Source organism: Rattus norvegicus, chromosome 17 (assembly GCF_036323735.1).
Source record: "Rattus norvegicus strain BN/NHsdMcwi chromosome 17, GRCr8, whole genome shotgun sequence".
Lineage (NCBI taxonomy): Eukaryota > Metazoa > Chordata > Mammalia > Rodentia > Muridae > Rattus > Rattus norvegicus.
The window spans coordinates 31,939,930-31,956,225 of NC_086035.1; the positions used below are offsets into that span (position 1 = coordinate 31,939,930).

General features: G+C 42.6%; 1 protein-coding gene across 1 annotated transcript in view; it reads left to right on the top strand.

Moving 5' to 3' along the window:
- The window catches only part of Mylk4 (myosin light chain kinase family, member 4), a 78,274-nt gene extending 62,191 nt beyond the window's left edge, over window positions 1-16,083 (top strand). Inside the window, exons 12-14 of the mRNA XM_006253874.5 lie at window positions 2,615-2,693; window positions 7,179-7,245; window positions 11,851-16,083. Coding sequence (XP_006253936.1) covers window positions 2,615-2,693; window positions 7,179-7,220 — 121 coding nt within the window. The 3' untranslated portion in view covers window positions 7,221-7,245; window positions 11,851-16,083. The remainder of the gene's footprint in view (window positions 1-2,614; window positions 2,694-7,178; window positions 7,246-11,850) is intronic.
- The last annotated feature ends 213 nt before the right edge of the window (window positions 16,084-16,296 follow it).

A 16,296-nucleotide genomic window follows, 5' to 3' on the forward strand; every position in this document is an offset into this window, starting at 1 on the left:
TTATTTCTTTTAATCATAGCCCTTAACTCCCAGAGGGAGAAGTTTCTGTTGTGACTACTTTATGATGAGATGGTATGCAGTTAGCCTATGATCACATAGCTAGGAACAGACGGGAATGACACTAAACTTAAGTTGATCTTCCTTCAAGCTCACACTCTAGACTGTCATACAACCTTATATTCTTTTCTCATGCTAAAACCACATTAATTCAAATTTTAGCAGATGAACAAGCATGATATTGAAACCTAGGGACTTGATTTTAGAGTCATAGAGTGGGATAGACACTGTCAAGCCACTTAAGATGGCTTTATATCTAAAGTATATGACAATAGATCACATTTAAGATCTTCAAAGTCAATAACAGTTGCTTCATTGTTTCTGCAGCATTTGGGCCCATTAATAAACATGATTGTGAAGGAAGAGGGAGGAGGATGTAAGGGAGAGTAGGAGCCCAACCTGGATAATGGGTTATGATGCCAGCAGGGGCATTCTTTCATGTAAGCACTTAACAGGCCATCTGTCCCTGGGAAATATGTCAGGGCTGGCCTGGAACTCAGTCTGTAGACCAAGGTAGCCTCAAACTTATAGAGATCTGCCTGCCTCTATCTCACAGGTGCTGAGATTAAAGCAGATACCATCAGTCTGGCAAGTTATAAATGACACAAAGCAGTTCATAGGACAATGGGGCCAGATCTGAACCTCTACAGTGGTGGTTCTCACCCCTCCTAATACTTTAAGCCTTTAACACAGTCCTTTATGTTGTGGTGACCCCAACTTTTTAACATAATTCCTCATTTTGCGGTGACCCCAACCCTTTAATACAGGTTCTCCTGTTGTGGTGACCACAACCATAAAATTATTTTCATTGCTATTTCGTCACTGTAATTTGGCTACTGTTGTGAATCATAATGTAAATATTTTTGGAGATAGATGTTTGCCAAAGGGGTAATGACCACAGGTTAGAACCACTGTTCTAAAGGATGAGGAGACTTAACTTACTAAAAACATCAGTCTTGAGGGAGAAGCAATTTAGAAACTTAATTCCTTTGTCCTTGACCTCTAAGCACAATAACAGCCAAGGTTGTTACTGTTTTACATTTGTGGATCCTAGACAATAAATACAGAGATGGAAAAAAGCCAACTTCTTTGAACTTTGGAGGATGAAAAACTCTGTATTTACTGTGAACTGTGTGTGTGATGTGTGTATGTTTAACTCCTGCTTCCTCCTGTTAAATGTGGAGATAATCATCATGGTTTTCATTAAAGAAAGAGAGGCTGAGAGCCAGGGAATCAAATGGCTAGTGCAGAACAGATCCAGAAGTGAGTTTTCTGGACTGGGGCATCTGAGTCCTGCCCACTCCTACAGTCTGGGGTCTCTTAAGTATCCAAGGAATATCAGATGACAGATGAACGACTGACTTAGCTCTCAAGTCAACACTTGGTCGAGGTTCAGGCCAAATATCACTGTCATCAAATAAATATCTGGGGTACAGAAATGAACCCGAAATATTATTAGAAGTCAGTTACAAGTACAATCTTAATAACTTTTTAGTAGATCTTAAACATTTTTCATTAGAGGGTAGGAATAATCATCTTTCAGCACCATCCCCATGGAGTGGTCAAAGGACTCAACAGCAGAACCTTAGGATATACTAAATAAAACCATGTGGGGTTGGTGGGGCTGAGGAGGTTTTAATAATTTCTGCATGTTCAGGGTCCTATAATGGTGATTTTTCTCAATAACTTTATTGCAAGTGAAGACTTATACTTTAATATTCAGCATTTAATAAAGCGATTGTATTGAAGCAGTCCTCCACATCGAGGCTTCATGACTGCTTGCAACTATTTGCTGTTTTTGCAGAAGAATATTTCATATTGTTACAATGTGGTATTTATCAGCAACCAAGTAAGTTTATAAGTTCTAAAGTTAGGATGTACTAGGACTTTTATTACTCTTCACATTATATTTTTTTTTTCAAATTTTGTAAACCTTTTTTTCATCTCCAAAAGAATGTAGTTTCTTTATAAAGTGATCTAATCTGTTCTATTATGATTATGGTAACTGCTCTAAACTCTTCAAAACTCCTTCATTCAAAAGTTAGCAGACAAATGACTTTCCACCTAAATTGCTTTTGTATTCATTGAGAATTACTTGTAGCATTTTATTATTATAAATAAGAAATGTGGGGTAGGGGATTTAGCTCAGCGGTAGAGCACTTGTCTAGTGAGCACAAGGCCCTGGGTTCGGTCCTCAGCTCCAAAAAAAAGAAAAAAGAAAAAAAAATAAGAAATGTGCATTTATTTCTCAATGGTCTGTTAAGAATTCAATTTATGAAGCTCAGATATCATATCACAGAATAGCTGCTTATATTTGAAAAAAAACAGTTAATAAGTTAATAAGAATTTGACTATAGTCCCGCCTGTATTACCAGTGTTGTTCCTGTGGTTAGAACTGGTAGTCACCTCTGGACATTTTCACACCACACGATTCCAGAAGACAAGTTTGAATGTGGGTTAGCCACTGTACCAAAACCTGTGACGAGAGCCAGAGATAGACTGCTGACGCAAGCGTCATTCGGTGCGTTCCTCTGACATGCTTCTGATTTCCCTTTAGTTGGAGAATAAGTGCCAGCGAAGCTCTCAAGCACCCCTGGTTGTCAGACCACAAGCTCCACTCCAGGCTGAGTGCACAGGTGACCATGTTTCCTGTTTCCTCTTTGCTACCCATTTGCCTGTCTCATCAGATATAACAGTCAACTCAGCCTTAAATGAGATTTCTCCTAATGTCTTTGCTCACAGCCTCAAATCTCCTGCTAGAAATATATTGCTCGGAGTATTTTTTGTTGAGATATTAATCGTATTTTATATGTGGTTCATAGATTATCTTTAGTATTATGAAATCGCTGTATCGGTTGCAAAATATATTACACCACAAACTCACACATGCATACAGATATATAGTTAGGCTACATAAACACAGTTTGGAGAAGATATGCTAATGTACATTTAGAAGAACTCTCTCCCTAAAAAAATTTACAATTCTAAATTCTCTGTCTACCTTGCATACTTTATTCTCCTCTGGGCGCCAGATCTTAGTTATAATACTAAGCTTGGTATGATCCTATGTTTTGAGCATATGTGAAAGAGATTTTTATTGGAGACTAAAGACTGAAGTATTTTTGAGGGTAATTGAGCACACTATGCTAATCTCTTCAGGGGAAGTTTGTTCCTATCACCTTAGTCTGTGTGTTCCGACTCCCTAATCTGTCCTTTTGGGACAGAATCTAAACTTCAGAATCGTACGTCTACTTGTATCCTACATATTGCCACTTGGGTCCTCTTAGCCAGAAGCCAGCCTCCATCTTGTATCACTTTCAACCATCCTTCCAGCAAAGAAAGTCTATTGTGAGGCACCATCAGCTCATGAGCATCTATTTCCTTCCTCTCCCAATCCTCCATTTCATAAATGACTAATCTTCAAGTTCTGTACCTTGTATGTTCTAATTGCGTTGGGAATCTCTCTGGCTCTCTTTATGCCATGTTGTCCTGGCCTGGGATAGCTGCTCTCTGAATTGCTTCAGTTGCCTCCTCACTGGGCTTCTCTGTCTCACATGCTTTTCTCTTCTCAATAACCATGGATCATAGAGATAACCCCAAAGCAGACATTGCATTGAGTAACTGCATTGAGTAACTGTGTTCAACGTGTGGGCTGCTGAACTAGGCTAGATGAGCATGGAGGTGGTATGCAAGCTCCACCTTCCGGCTTCTGGCTTGTGAGATTGTCTCCAGTGTGTGCATTGGTTGGGCGGCTGCTGCCATGCCTGGGATAGCACACACTCTCTTCGCTTCCATTTCCTCCTGCTCTCCTCCTCATTGTCCACACTCCCTGAGGTTTGGAAAGGAACTTCTCTCAGACCAGCAAACCTTGGAAGGACTGTGTGTCAGGCTCTCACTTTTTCCACAGCCACATTTATTGAAATTAAATCTACATCTAAATTCAGCATCAGTACTAAGTTTTATTTGTGTCTGAATATACCTTTCCTTGATAATTGGTACTGATGCCAAATAAAAATAGACTTATTACCTAGCCAGTACCTCACCCAGACTGCATAAACTGCTTATTAGGGCAACCAATCTATTTTGAGCCCATTTTTCCACCAATGTATTTTTAACCAGGACTCTAAATACACATTGACATGTCAGGACAATATAGAAACCACAGCAAGGAATTAATGACACTATACAGGCTAAAAAGTGCTTGGAAATACTTTAGACCGTGGGACAACTACAAAATCACCTTTGTGTTATGCCACCCAGCTAGTGACACCTGAGGTAAATAGATGCTACAGGAAAATAATTTTTTTACATGTCCATGCATATATCTAATTATTAAAGTCATATGTACATGCCACTGAATCTAACAGCTTCACAAAGATGAACACGTGTAACCCTCATGCTGGCCTCGAACTCTGGCGTTAGCACTGTCCCTTTTTTGTCATTCAGTACACTGAGGAGGGGCAGGGAAGTGTCGGAGTCTTGGCAGAGCATTACCACTCTTTTGATGGGAGGGTAAGGGATTGAAACACGTTTCTAGACCCACTCTAGTACTATAGAAATTCAGTGTTCCTGGGTTCCTAGATCCAACCAGTACATTTTATTTTTCAAAGAAATACAGGTTGAACCTCTCTCTTTTTTTTCTTTTTTCCGGAGCTGGGGACCGAACCCAGGGCCTTGCGCTTGCTAGGCAAGTGCTCTACCGCTGAGCTAAATCCCCAACCCCGAACCTCTCTTATCTACAATGCTTGAGGCCAGAAGAGTTTCAGATCTTGGATCTCTTCAGAGTTTGGAACATTTACATACACGTAATAAGATACCTTAAGAAAGGGACCCCATCTTGGCATGGGATCTCTTGTCTCATACACACCTTACACCTATATCTTCAGGAAAGAGTGTGCAGTGTTTTCAGTGTACCTCCATTTTGGTCATTATGCGGCATACAAGGTCAGACGTGAGCTTTTCTACTTATGAACCATGCTGTTGGAACTCAGAAAGTTGTAGTTGTTGAAGCATTTCAAATTTCAGGGTTTTGAATTAGGGATACCAAACCTGTGGAGACTAAACTTTCACAGATTTACTTTTGAAATAACCTGGTTTTTATATGTTCTCAAAAATAAAAATAAAAATTTACATTTGTATTAAAATCTAATTTTAATTCTGATCAAAACTACCATTTGAACCATTTATTTTAAGGTATTTTGTACTTTCTTGTTATCCCTTGTAATTGTTTTACGCTCAAAAGCTCTTAGCTAGCTTTTTTTTTTTAATTAACTTGAGTGTTTCTCATTTACATTTCGAGTGTTATTCCCTTTCCCGGTTTCCGGGTCAACATCCCCCTAATCCCTCCTCCTCCCCTTCTTTATGGGTGTTCCCCTCCCCATCCTCCCCCCATTGCCGCCCTCCCCCCAACAATCACGTTCACTGGGGGTTCAGTCTTAGCAGGACCCAGGGCTTCCCCTTCCACTGGTGCTCTTACTAGGATATTCATTGCTACCTATGGGGTCAGAGTCTAGGGTCAGTCCATGTATAGTCTTTAGGTAGTGGCTTAGTCCCTGGAAGCTCTGGTTGCTTGGCATTGTTGTTCATAAGGGGTCTCGAGCCCCTTCAAGCTCTTCGAGTTCTTTCTCTGATTCCTTCAACGGGGGTCCCATTCACAGTTCAGTGGTTTGCTGCTGGCATTCGCCTCTGTATTTGCTGTATTCTGGCTGTGTCTCTCAGGAGGGATCTATATCCGGCTCCTGTCGGCCTGCACTTCTTTGCTTCATCCATCTTGTCTAATTGGATGGCTGTATATGTATGGTCTTAGCTAGCTTTTGATCAGTCGAATATGCTGTCTCCTTTTAAGAAGCATGTTTTTCTCCCTGAGAAATTGAGGCCTACAAGTTCTCTGCCATCTGGCTTAGGCTCTAATGACACACAGTAATTCTGCTCTGTCTTATGTCCCCAACCATATGCCACACATCCCCATCAGAAACATCCCTCTCAACTATCAGGACTCACTAGGCACCTCCTACGAAACTCCTTAGAGCTCTGGAGCCAGGAGAAAGAAGTGTACCTAAGGATAATGTGGCTTCTTTTCTACTGGAACAAATCTTCCTTCTCCCTTTCTTCTTGTTCTCAGATATACTAAAGATCCTGCTCTTCTCCTAGTGTATGGTAAAACACCATAGGCCACTCACACTTCACTGAAGGATTTCCTTATTTCCAACTTCTGTATCAGTCATCTTTCCAGTACAATAACAAATATATGAGAAGTTCTTGTGATAGGTTTTTTTTTAATATTTGCATCACAACTATAATCTCATTACTATTGGACCCATGGAGATATAGAACAAGAGAGTTGACTTTGTGGCCAGGAAGAGAAAGACAGAAAGAACAGGTTAGGGTTCTATAATCCCCTCAAGGTCGTGTCTCGCAGTGGAGATGTGCCTCCCTTTTTAGAGGTTCTACCACCTTCCAGTAACATACCACAGGCTGCAGGCTAAGCCTTTGTTTAGCACATGGGCCTGAGGGAGGGGTAGTTAAGATCCAAACTGTCTCATGACAATCTGTAATCAGAAAGTTTTCACATCTCCCACTGTCCACACCAAACAGTCACAGTGGTACTAATACACCCTACATGCCAGTCTTGTCCTCATCACTCCTTATCACTCTGCATCCTGTTGACTGAGGCTAATGTTCAACACCACCTCCTTTACAATGGCTGTAGAGTCTCCATCTGAGGCCTTGTCTTAAATTTTCCAATCTGCTACCATGATATTACCCAAAAGTAGCTGTGCTCTTTAGTTGTCACAGCCCCAGTGACATGAGTGCTGGCTCTTTTGCTTTGCCAAAGTGGACTTTGAGCAAACATACACTTGTAAATTAAATGCAATAAGGGGACAGGTGGGTGGACCCTGGCTTCAGTAGAAGGAAGGGAAGTGACATTAGGATGTTACAGTAGATGAAGACAGGTGCTCCTAGCAGAAAGGTGCTGGCAATTTTATCCTCTTGGATGTCTCTGGACAAGCACCATGAACCCAGTGGAAAATTATCAGTTCTTCACATGCTTTCCTATTGTAAGTGAGAAACTGATGAAAGATGTTCTAATCCTTATTCCCCAATGTCTCCTGTTTCCTTAGAAGAACTCCAACTCTGGTGTTCTGAACCTGACGACCAAATAATTCATGGAAGGAGCCTATTCAACAGGTCAGTCTCAAGTCTCCCCCACCTCCTCCTCTGTGAACAAATAAGACTGCATTTGTTTGGGGATAACTGAGATTGCACCCCAGGAAAATCGGGTTCCAATGTGCTTTTCTGGACTTGAAACTGTTTCCTGAGTGATGTCTGTGGATCGCTTGAGCGAATGGAGTAAAAGAGAAATTGGGTATTTCTTGTGCGGACATTGAAGGAAACGGAGTGTTTGAGCTGGCAGGCTCCAATCAGATTATTGTGTTTGCTTCAATTCAGCTTTACCATGTCCCAGTGGAGGAAGTGCAGTTCCCTATTGTGTGGATTGTAGATAGTTCTATGCCACAGTTTGCAGAGTGGCCCTTCTGAGATAACACAGGCAGAGCCCTGAGACTTCCTAACAGAGTGGGATCCAGACTTTGCACAGAAATGATCTCAGGTCACCCTTACAGTTGTGTAACATCAGAGGCAGTGAGTGATGCCTGGGAAAACAAAATAGCTCACCTGAGGCTAAGTACGCTTAGTCTGAAAACAGTGGCATGAGATACCCTGCTGTTTCAGAAACTAAAGGCTGCATTCCTCCACACAGCATCTGCCTTTCACCTTGGCTTTGCTCTCTGACCTCAAGAATGAAACATCATCATTGCACACACATCACTGCATACACATCACTGCTCACATCATCACTGCACACACATCGCTGCTCACATCATCACTGCACACATCATCACTGCACACATCATCACTGCTCACATCATCACTGCTCACATCATCACTGCTCACATCATCACTGCACACATATCACTGCACACATCATCACTGCACACACATCACTGCTCACATCATCACTGCACACATCATCACTGCACACATCATCACTGCACACACATCACTGCTCACATCACTGCACACACATCGCTGCTCACATCATCACTGCTCACATCATCACTGCTCACATCATCACTGCACACATCATCACTGCTCACACATCATCACTGCACACACATCATCACTGCACACATCATCACTGCACACATCATCACTGCACACATCATCACTGCTCACACATCACTGCTCACATCATCACTGCTCACATCATCGCTGCTCACATCATCGCTGCTCACATCATCACTGCACACATCATCACTGCTCACACATCACTGCTCACATCATCCCTGCACACACATCATGCTCACACATCATGCTCACATCATCACTGCACACATCATCACTGCTCACATCATCACTGCACACATCATCACTGCACACACATCATCACTGCACACATCATCACTGCACACACATCATCACTGCACACATCATCACTGCACACATCATCACTGCTCACACATCACTGCTCACATCATCACTGCACACACATCGCTGCTCACATCATCACTGCACACATCATCACTGCTCACATCATCACTGCACACACATCATGCTCACACATCATGCTCACATCATCACTGCATACATCATCACTGCACCAATTACCACTGTACACATTGGCACTGCACACATAGACACTACACACAAACTCTGCCCCATGCTCAGTTTGGTTGAATTGTTAGGGGATAGTTTTATGTATGCTTTCTTTTGTACCACTAGTGAATTCAAGGCAAATTCTAGAGAATACTTAAAAGAACAGGACACCAACCAAGAGAGACTTAAAAATCCCAAAATTCAGCATTTGAGAGAGGAGATGCTACCCTAATCTCAACTGCACAGGGCTTATATGTTTGCAATGGGCACCCCCCCCCCCAATCTTGTTGTGCCTGGGACAAATCCAGAGCCATGTGTATGCTAAGCAAGTGCTCTAACACTGAGCTGTAACGTAACTCCAACTCTAACTGGTTTTAATCTTTTATTCTGATCTGTATTTTTCTGGGCCCAGGTTCTCTGCCTATCTGTCTGCCAGGATATATTCTTTTAAATGGTCTTGAATCTTTTGGAGAATGTGATGGGGAGGGAATATATTCTTATATCAGAGTCAAAGGCTCAAACCAGGGTTTGGAAAGCACATAGCCTTCTGTGTCAGGGTTATTTAAGTGCCTGCTGTCATTTATGTAAGGATCTATGGCCAGTCAAGAAGGTTTGGGATTTGTGTATACAGGACATTCTTGTTTGTCAAAAATTGTAGGGCAATAAAGTGCGAGGAAGCAGAGGAAGGTATCACTTTAAAGTCCATAGGAGCCCCAGGCCTACGTGACAGCCTTTAGCCATGGCTTGTACTAGGAGCTGTGAACAGTCAGGGCCTCAGAGCAACCAGGCAGTGCTAGTCCTCATCTCTGCTCTCTCCCAACCTTTCCTTTAGAAGCAGCGTTGTCCCCAGCCACCACAAACCCCCTGGGTTTGCCACAAACCACCTTCCCACAGAGAGTCCTGGAGTCACTTTTGAGGCCTGGTGGGAATAAACGTACTGGGTGACAGGAGGCTGCATTCCAAGGCGGGCCTGTCGCCAGGGTCTGTGGGGAAAGAATGAAGAGGAAATGGTGGTGGGAGGAGGTAAAATCCTTCCATGCCAAAGCTGTCACTTTGAACCCAGGGTGATGGAAGACAGCAGCGGAAGCACTGAGCTGGTCACACCATGCACTCTCTGTTGGAATTACTGAGATCAGGCAGGTTTGCCTCCTGATGGTCTTGTGGGCTGCCTGCTTCCCTTCCCTGGGTTTCTTTAGTCTCTCCTGACCTGTGAGTCTCCTTGCTGTTTAAGCGGAATGGTTTCAGATCTGCCAATCTACACAATCTATGTGCTTCATTATTCAACTGCTTTCTCTTTATTCTCAGCTCTAGGGGTAGAACCCAGCCTCATGCTTGATGAGCATGGGGTACATTATGGAACCCCTATTTTTTTCCTTTTTTTTTTTTGGATTTTTTAAATTTACATTTCAAATGTTAGTAGTCCCTTTCCCGGTTTTCCAGACATAAGTCCCCTATCCCATCCCCCTCCCCTTCTTCTATAAGAGTGTTCCCCTTCCCATCCACTCCCCTTTTCTACTCCCCCCTCCCTAACATTCCCCTACACTGGGGGGTCTAATCTTGGCAGGACCAAGGGCTTCTCCTTCCATTGGTGCCCAAGAAAGCCATCCTCTGCTACTTATGCAGTTGGAGCCCACGGTCAGTCTTTGGGTAGTTTAGTCCCTGGGAGCTCTGGTTGGTTGGTATTGTTGTTCATATGGGGTCTCAAGCCCCTTCAAGCTCTTTCAATCCTTTCTCTAATTCCTCCAGTGGAGGTCTCTTTCTCAGTTCAATGGTTTGCTGCTAGCATTTGCCTCTGTATTTGACATGCTCTGGCTGTATCTCTCAGGAGACATCTATATCCAAGAACTCTTATTTTTAAATTAAAAAATTAAATTTAAAGTATTGACTCAGAGGGCAAACTCCAGACCAGTTTAGTCTGTAGAATGAGTTCAAGGTCAGGCCAGGTGTCTTATTAAAGCCTGTCCCAAAGTGTAAAACTATAAAAGCGAGCTGAGGCTATGGCTCATTGGCTTGGTGCTTACCTAGAATATGCAAAGCCCTAAGTTCAGTTCTCTACACCATAAGAAACAGGAGGAGTGTGTATGTGGAGGTAGGTATCACCACTGAGCCAACCCACTTGAGAAGATGAATGTGGTTTCTGGCAAGATGTTATAGGTGAAGCTAATATTTAAATTAAATATTTATTTTAAAAGACCTGGTGGTTAAAGATTATTCTTTTGGAAAAGAAAGAGATGTAAGTCCTATGAACAAGGCACAATTGTAATGTAAATTGAAACACCTAGGTCTCCTTCGATCCATTAGAGGTTTCTTGATGCCCCAATAAAACACCTTTAAACCAAGCCTGGTGGCTTTCTGTTAATCATACCCAACCTTGTGTCTTTTCTCATCTATGAGGCATAAAAATGGAGACGTTGCTTGGTGGTAAGGCCAGGCAGCGGCAGTGTACAACAAGCCTCTGTCAGAGGTGGGCATATAGCAGCTCATTCTTTTGTGTGGCTTTTATCTTTGGATCCATTCAAGTATAGAGAGAAAATATCTGCAGAGAAGAACTGTGTCTGTGCTGAATATACCCACTCTTTCCTTACCACTGCTCCGTAAACCACCGGGTACGATTATTCATGTGCCATTGCATTGCTAGCACTGTGGGCTACCTAGAGATGATTTTAAACATGTAGGGATTTGTATGTAGGTTTTACACAATTTTTGGAGGCCACTTTATATACAGAATTTGGTTTCTGTGGCTTCTGGCCTCTGTGGGAGGGTCAGTGGAACACCCACCCCCAACCCTTATATGATAGGTGACCAAATTCCCTGCCTAACCCAAATGCTCACTTTGATGCTGAAATGGAGTTGACCGTGGACTGATGACAACAGCACAGGAGTGGCTGTGCTTCAGATGAAACAAAGAGGGCCTTGTCCTTCAGCGTTGCAAATAATGTTAAAATACTCACAGGGACTTAAAAAAAAAAACAGCCCTGGTGTGCAGTGGGATCTGTCAAACGGTCTCTTTCTGTCTCGCACACATACACACATACATTATGAAAAGTCCTCTGTGGTTTTCCTAAGGGGCACAACCAGCTAATTACAATTTTAAAGTCCTGCTGAATTAACAAGACTGGTATTTTGTTTGCTTTGCAGGAAAACTGCTGCGGTTGCTGCTGCTTTGAGAAGGCTTTTGGAAAAATCAGCAGTTCTGGTGCCTTGACCCCTGTGATGACTGGCAGCCCTAACATGGGCAGCCTTGAACTTGAACTTGGAGAGGCTTTGCTGTGCTCAGTGGGTGACCCAGGGCCGCTCCCTAGGGGCTCAGGCAGATGCCCACATCCCACTTAGTGTACAGAGGGGAAGATGTTTCTCTGCCTTCTTGGCTTCTTGTGTTTCAATGTTTGTTTTTAGTTTGGGATGTTAGTGGGGCAGCGGGTATGTTATGCTGTTTCTTGGACAACCAGAGCAATGCTTGAGATGTACAGATGTGGAGAATGCATTTGAGGAGAGAGAAAGGCTTCTAGTCATTGCACTGTGCTTCTCAAGGGGGCAATTGTATCACCAGGAAATTTCTAAGATTTGGACCCTTTGATTTACATTTCTATGTGGTTTGAATTGGAGTGAATTCAATGGATTATTAGCTTGCTGGAACATAAGACTTCTAAGGCAAGATCAGCTATGACACATGGTACCTTCCATGTATTCTGAACTCCCTCTCAAGTACAACAGTTTCCACCCAGTAGCTGACTCCATGTTCAGATTCATGCCCCACCATTTTACAGAGTGCCCCCTGCTCTGGTCTTATGTACAAGTTCATCCCCATTAATCATGATGGTTTGGGGGGATGTATATTTGAAGTTAGTCTTTAAAATTACAACCTTCAAAAGACAGCCATAAGAGTTTTTCTCAAGACCTAGGTGTCACCAGTAGGAGCTGGGTCTGCGTATCCAGGGGAAATACAATACTTGATGTCCTGGTCAGTGTTTAGAAAGTGGCTCCAGCCTCTGGGTAAACTGAAACACTTACAAGATCATTAATTGTAGCTACACAAACTCAAAACTATGCAAATTCTCATAGGGGTCAATGGTTATAAGGATAAGGCAAAACTGATTTCTGATTATAAACATTTTTCTTTTTGACACAGGGTCTCATTATGTAGCTTGGCTGGCCTGAAACTTGCTATATAGATCATGCTAGCCTCAAACTCATAGAAATACTTTTATACCTGTTCCAGAGTGCTGGGATTAGAGGCACACAATACCTTGCCTATCATTGGTTGCAAATGTCTTATTTCCTAGCTCATGGGCTATTTGCTATCAGTTGTTATCAGGTGGCATTTAGGGGACAGGATCATTTGGGGCTACAGAAAGCAAAACAAGAAAAACACTTCTGTACGAAGACAAGACTTTGCAAAGCTCCCTGAAATTCCACTGATATTCAGTCTCTCATTTCCAAACGGCCATTGAGTTTAGTTCAGTCAGACAATGCCCCCAGTTTTAGCCATAAATTGATGTCACAATTGCAGTGGTAAGAATAACCTAGTGGCCCTGTCGCTGAGGGTCAACTTGAGGCTCTTGACTGTTGGCCAAACCCTTATGGCCATAACATGCCCACCAATAACCAACACCTCTTCATAGCCTCTTCATATCTGACCCTGAAATAAAGGGGAAGTAGGTGCCACTTAGCAAAGGCCAATATCCACTTCCATTGTTGTGCTGTCTGTGAAAATCTGCTTGTTCCAGCCAGTGTTCTTAGGCTGTGACACAGACACATGGTTTCCTTTCCTTTAGCCCATGAATTCATCCAAGATTGGTTTTTAATATCCCTTTTAAAATTATAATGCTTTCTTCTTTCTTTCTTTCTTTCTTTCTTTCTTTCTTTCTTTCTTTCTTTCTTCTTCCTCCTCCTCCTCTTCCTCTCCTCTTCCTCCTCTTCTTCTTTCCTCCTCCTCTTCCTCCTCCTCCTTTAAAAAAAAAGAACACACACACACATACACACACACACACACACACAAAAGCTGGGACAGGTGGAGAAGCTCTGACTTCAATGTTCTATTACTGTGCTAGGCTTAGCGGATGCTGTTCACTGAGTGAGCATGGGGAAAAAAATGCAAGCCAGTACACGCATTAATCCTCCCTAGCCACAGCAGGCTGGCACTCTCTCAAATGCTAAATGGGACACAAGGGTCTGGTTGAAAACCCCACATAGAAGGGCATTTTCATTTCTGGGCATGGACTCTCCCCGAGCCTGGGGAAGAGATCTTCAGCAAGACATGCAACTTTTAATCTAACTCACATTGCCATACACCTGGACCTGCCTCATGTGGAAAGAACAGCTTAGGTCACATACAGGCATGATTTTTTGGCCACCTGAATTTCCACAATGACCCCACAATTAGTGGGTGTGATTGCTTTAGTTTGTGTTTTTTGAGGTTTAGAAAGGAGACTGCTTTGAGAGTGGATCTTCCAATGGGCAGTTAAGCTTGCGCCTGTGAGTAGGAAGGTGGGTACCCCGCTCCAGCAAAAGCATTTTATAGGCAAGCCAAGGTGAGTTCAGTCGCCAAGTTGATGATTACAGGCTGAGTTACAATAGTGCAGGAGATGATCATTGTGCCTTTGCCTGTCCCCTCGCTCCACACCCACATGAGGCTGCTCCAGTAAGAGCCTAGGATGCCAACTCTGTTGTTGAATGTCAGCTCTGATGGGAAAGGGGCTTTGCAGAGCTGGGGAATCAAACTGGAAGCCAGTTCCGTGACTGTGGCTAAGCTGTGGCTCCCGTCATCCACTTTTCCAAGAGGTCATCAGGATTTGGGATGCTGCTTTCTCCTCCACCTCTTCATGGACAGGAGGCTTCTCTTAGTTCCACCAAAGCTGCCTGGAGCTGCTGCTTTCTTTAGTTAAGAAACAGAGCACACAGCACATGTGCTGTTCAGAAAGAAATAGCCTGAAGACAGCTGCGAAGGAAGGGTGTCCATGTTCAGAATTTGGAAGACACCAACACTTACCCAGGAACAGTTGATAGCTAAGAACATGGAAGAAAGAGCTCACATTCTCCTTTGCTCCATTAAAAAAAATTGGAATAAATTATTCTCTAAGATAGCTTAGGGCAAAGCTTTGCAGGTTAAATTAGGTAACACATGTGTTGAGACCCACAAGTTTATTTTTTGGCGGCTTTTTGCTCAACTGATATTAATTTATTTTCTTTCTTTAAAATGTAAATAGGCATGTGTACTTTAGTGTTTTGAAGAACATGTGAATAGTTATGGAAATTAGCATAGTCAATTTTCTTGTTTTGGAATCAAAATATGGATTTTATACTAAGGAAATGAGGGTTACGCTCTTAATTCATTCCTTCTCCTCTGACTGCTCCCTGTCACCCCCTTGCCTGGACAAGGGGTGCGATCAATGTGCATACATTTTCTTGTTTAGTTTGGGCTCCAGGCCAGCTCGCTTGGAAAATTTATTTGTAAAAGTATAAATAAGGAAAGGCAGGGCCTGTGGGCTGTGGTGGGTAGGCTCAGCTCTGCCATCCCTGTGGGCCACGCTGGCTGAAGCTCACTGTTCAGCATCTCCAGAGCTCAGACAATGTGTTTGCTTTTAAATTTTTCTTCACTTATTTCTTTTTCTTAAGTTAGAATTTAGTCCATCTTCCTCATTATGATATTCCTCTAAGAGCCAGTCAGCCTGTCTCCCTTTTTCCTTCCTTCTTTTCTTCCTCCCTTCTTTCCTTCCTTTCTCTTTTCCTTCCTTCCTTCTTTCCTTTCATGCTGGGAATGGACCCCAGGACCTTGCACACACTAAGAACATGCTCTACCACTGAGATGCACATCAACGCCTCTGTGACCTTTTTAAGATAAAATTGTCCTTTCCAAATGGCTGAGTGCCTTCAGTGACACAAGAAAGTCGATGGGTGGTACATGGTTCAAGGTTCACACCATGTCCTTGTGCAACCTGAAGTCTGCAGTTTCTCAGACTAGAAGTGCTGTACATATCTTCTTGCCCCATTCTGGTGAGGTGTGTTTCCATAAGTGATCTTTATATATGGAAGGCTTAAGTACGTTCAAAAGAAGAGCAGATCCCTAACCTCTGTGTGGAGAAGTTGGACATGTGTGAATTTTGCCGTCACCCTAGCTGACAGATGTCAGTGTGTCCTTCTGAAGAGGTTCATTCATGCAGATCAGAATAAAAATTGGATTGTGTAGTGATTGTCGTGTACATTTTTATTTCTGAATGTAATAGGAACATTTGGATGTACTTTTTTGCCTTATGAAAGTGCAGTGTAAATCATATATGTGTATTATGTTTAAGAACTATCTTATTTTCTTTGTTCTTATTTATCTTTGTTAATGATTTAAATTATTCAATAAAGAAGCCTTGGCTGACACAACACAGATACCCTTCTTTTTGACCATCTGATGATACATGGCACTAAGATCTCCAAGGTACCTTAAAGGAATTTCATGTTTATGAGGGTTCTAGAACTATCTATGAGTCTAGCAGACAATTCCACAGGAGAAAAGTCGCTGTTCCACTTGAAGATATGGTTGGTCCCATGCAGGAGTTCAGCTCTGTTTCCCATTGATGCAAAAATATCGAACAA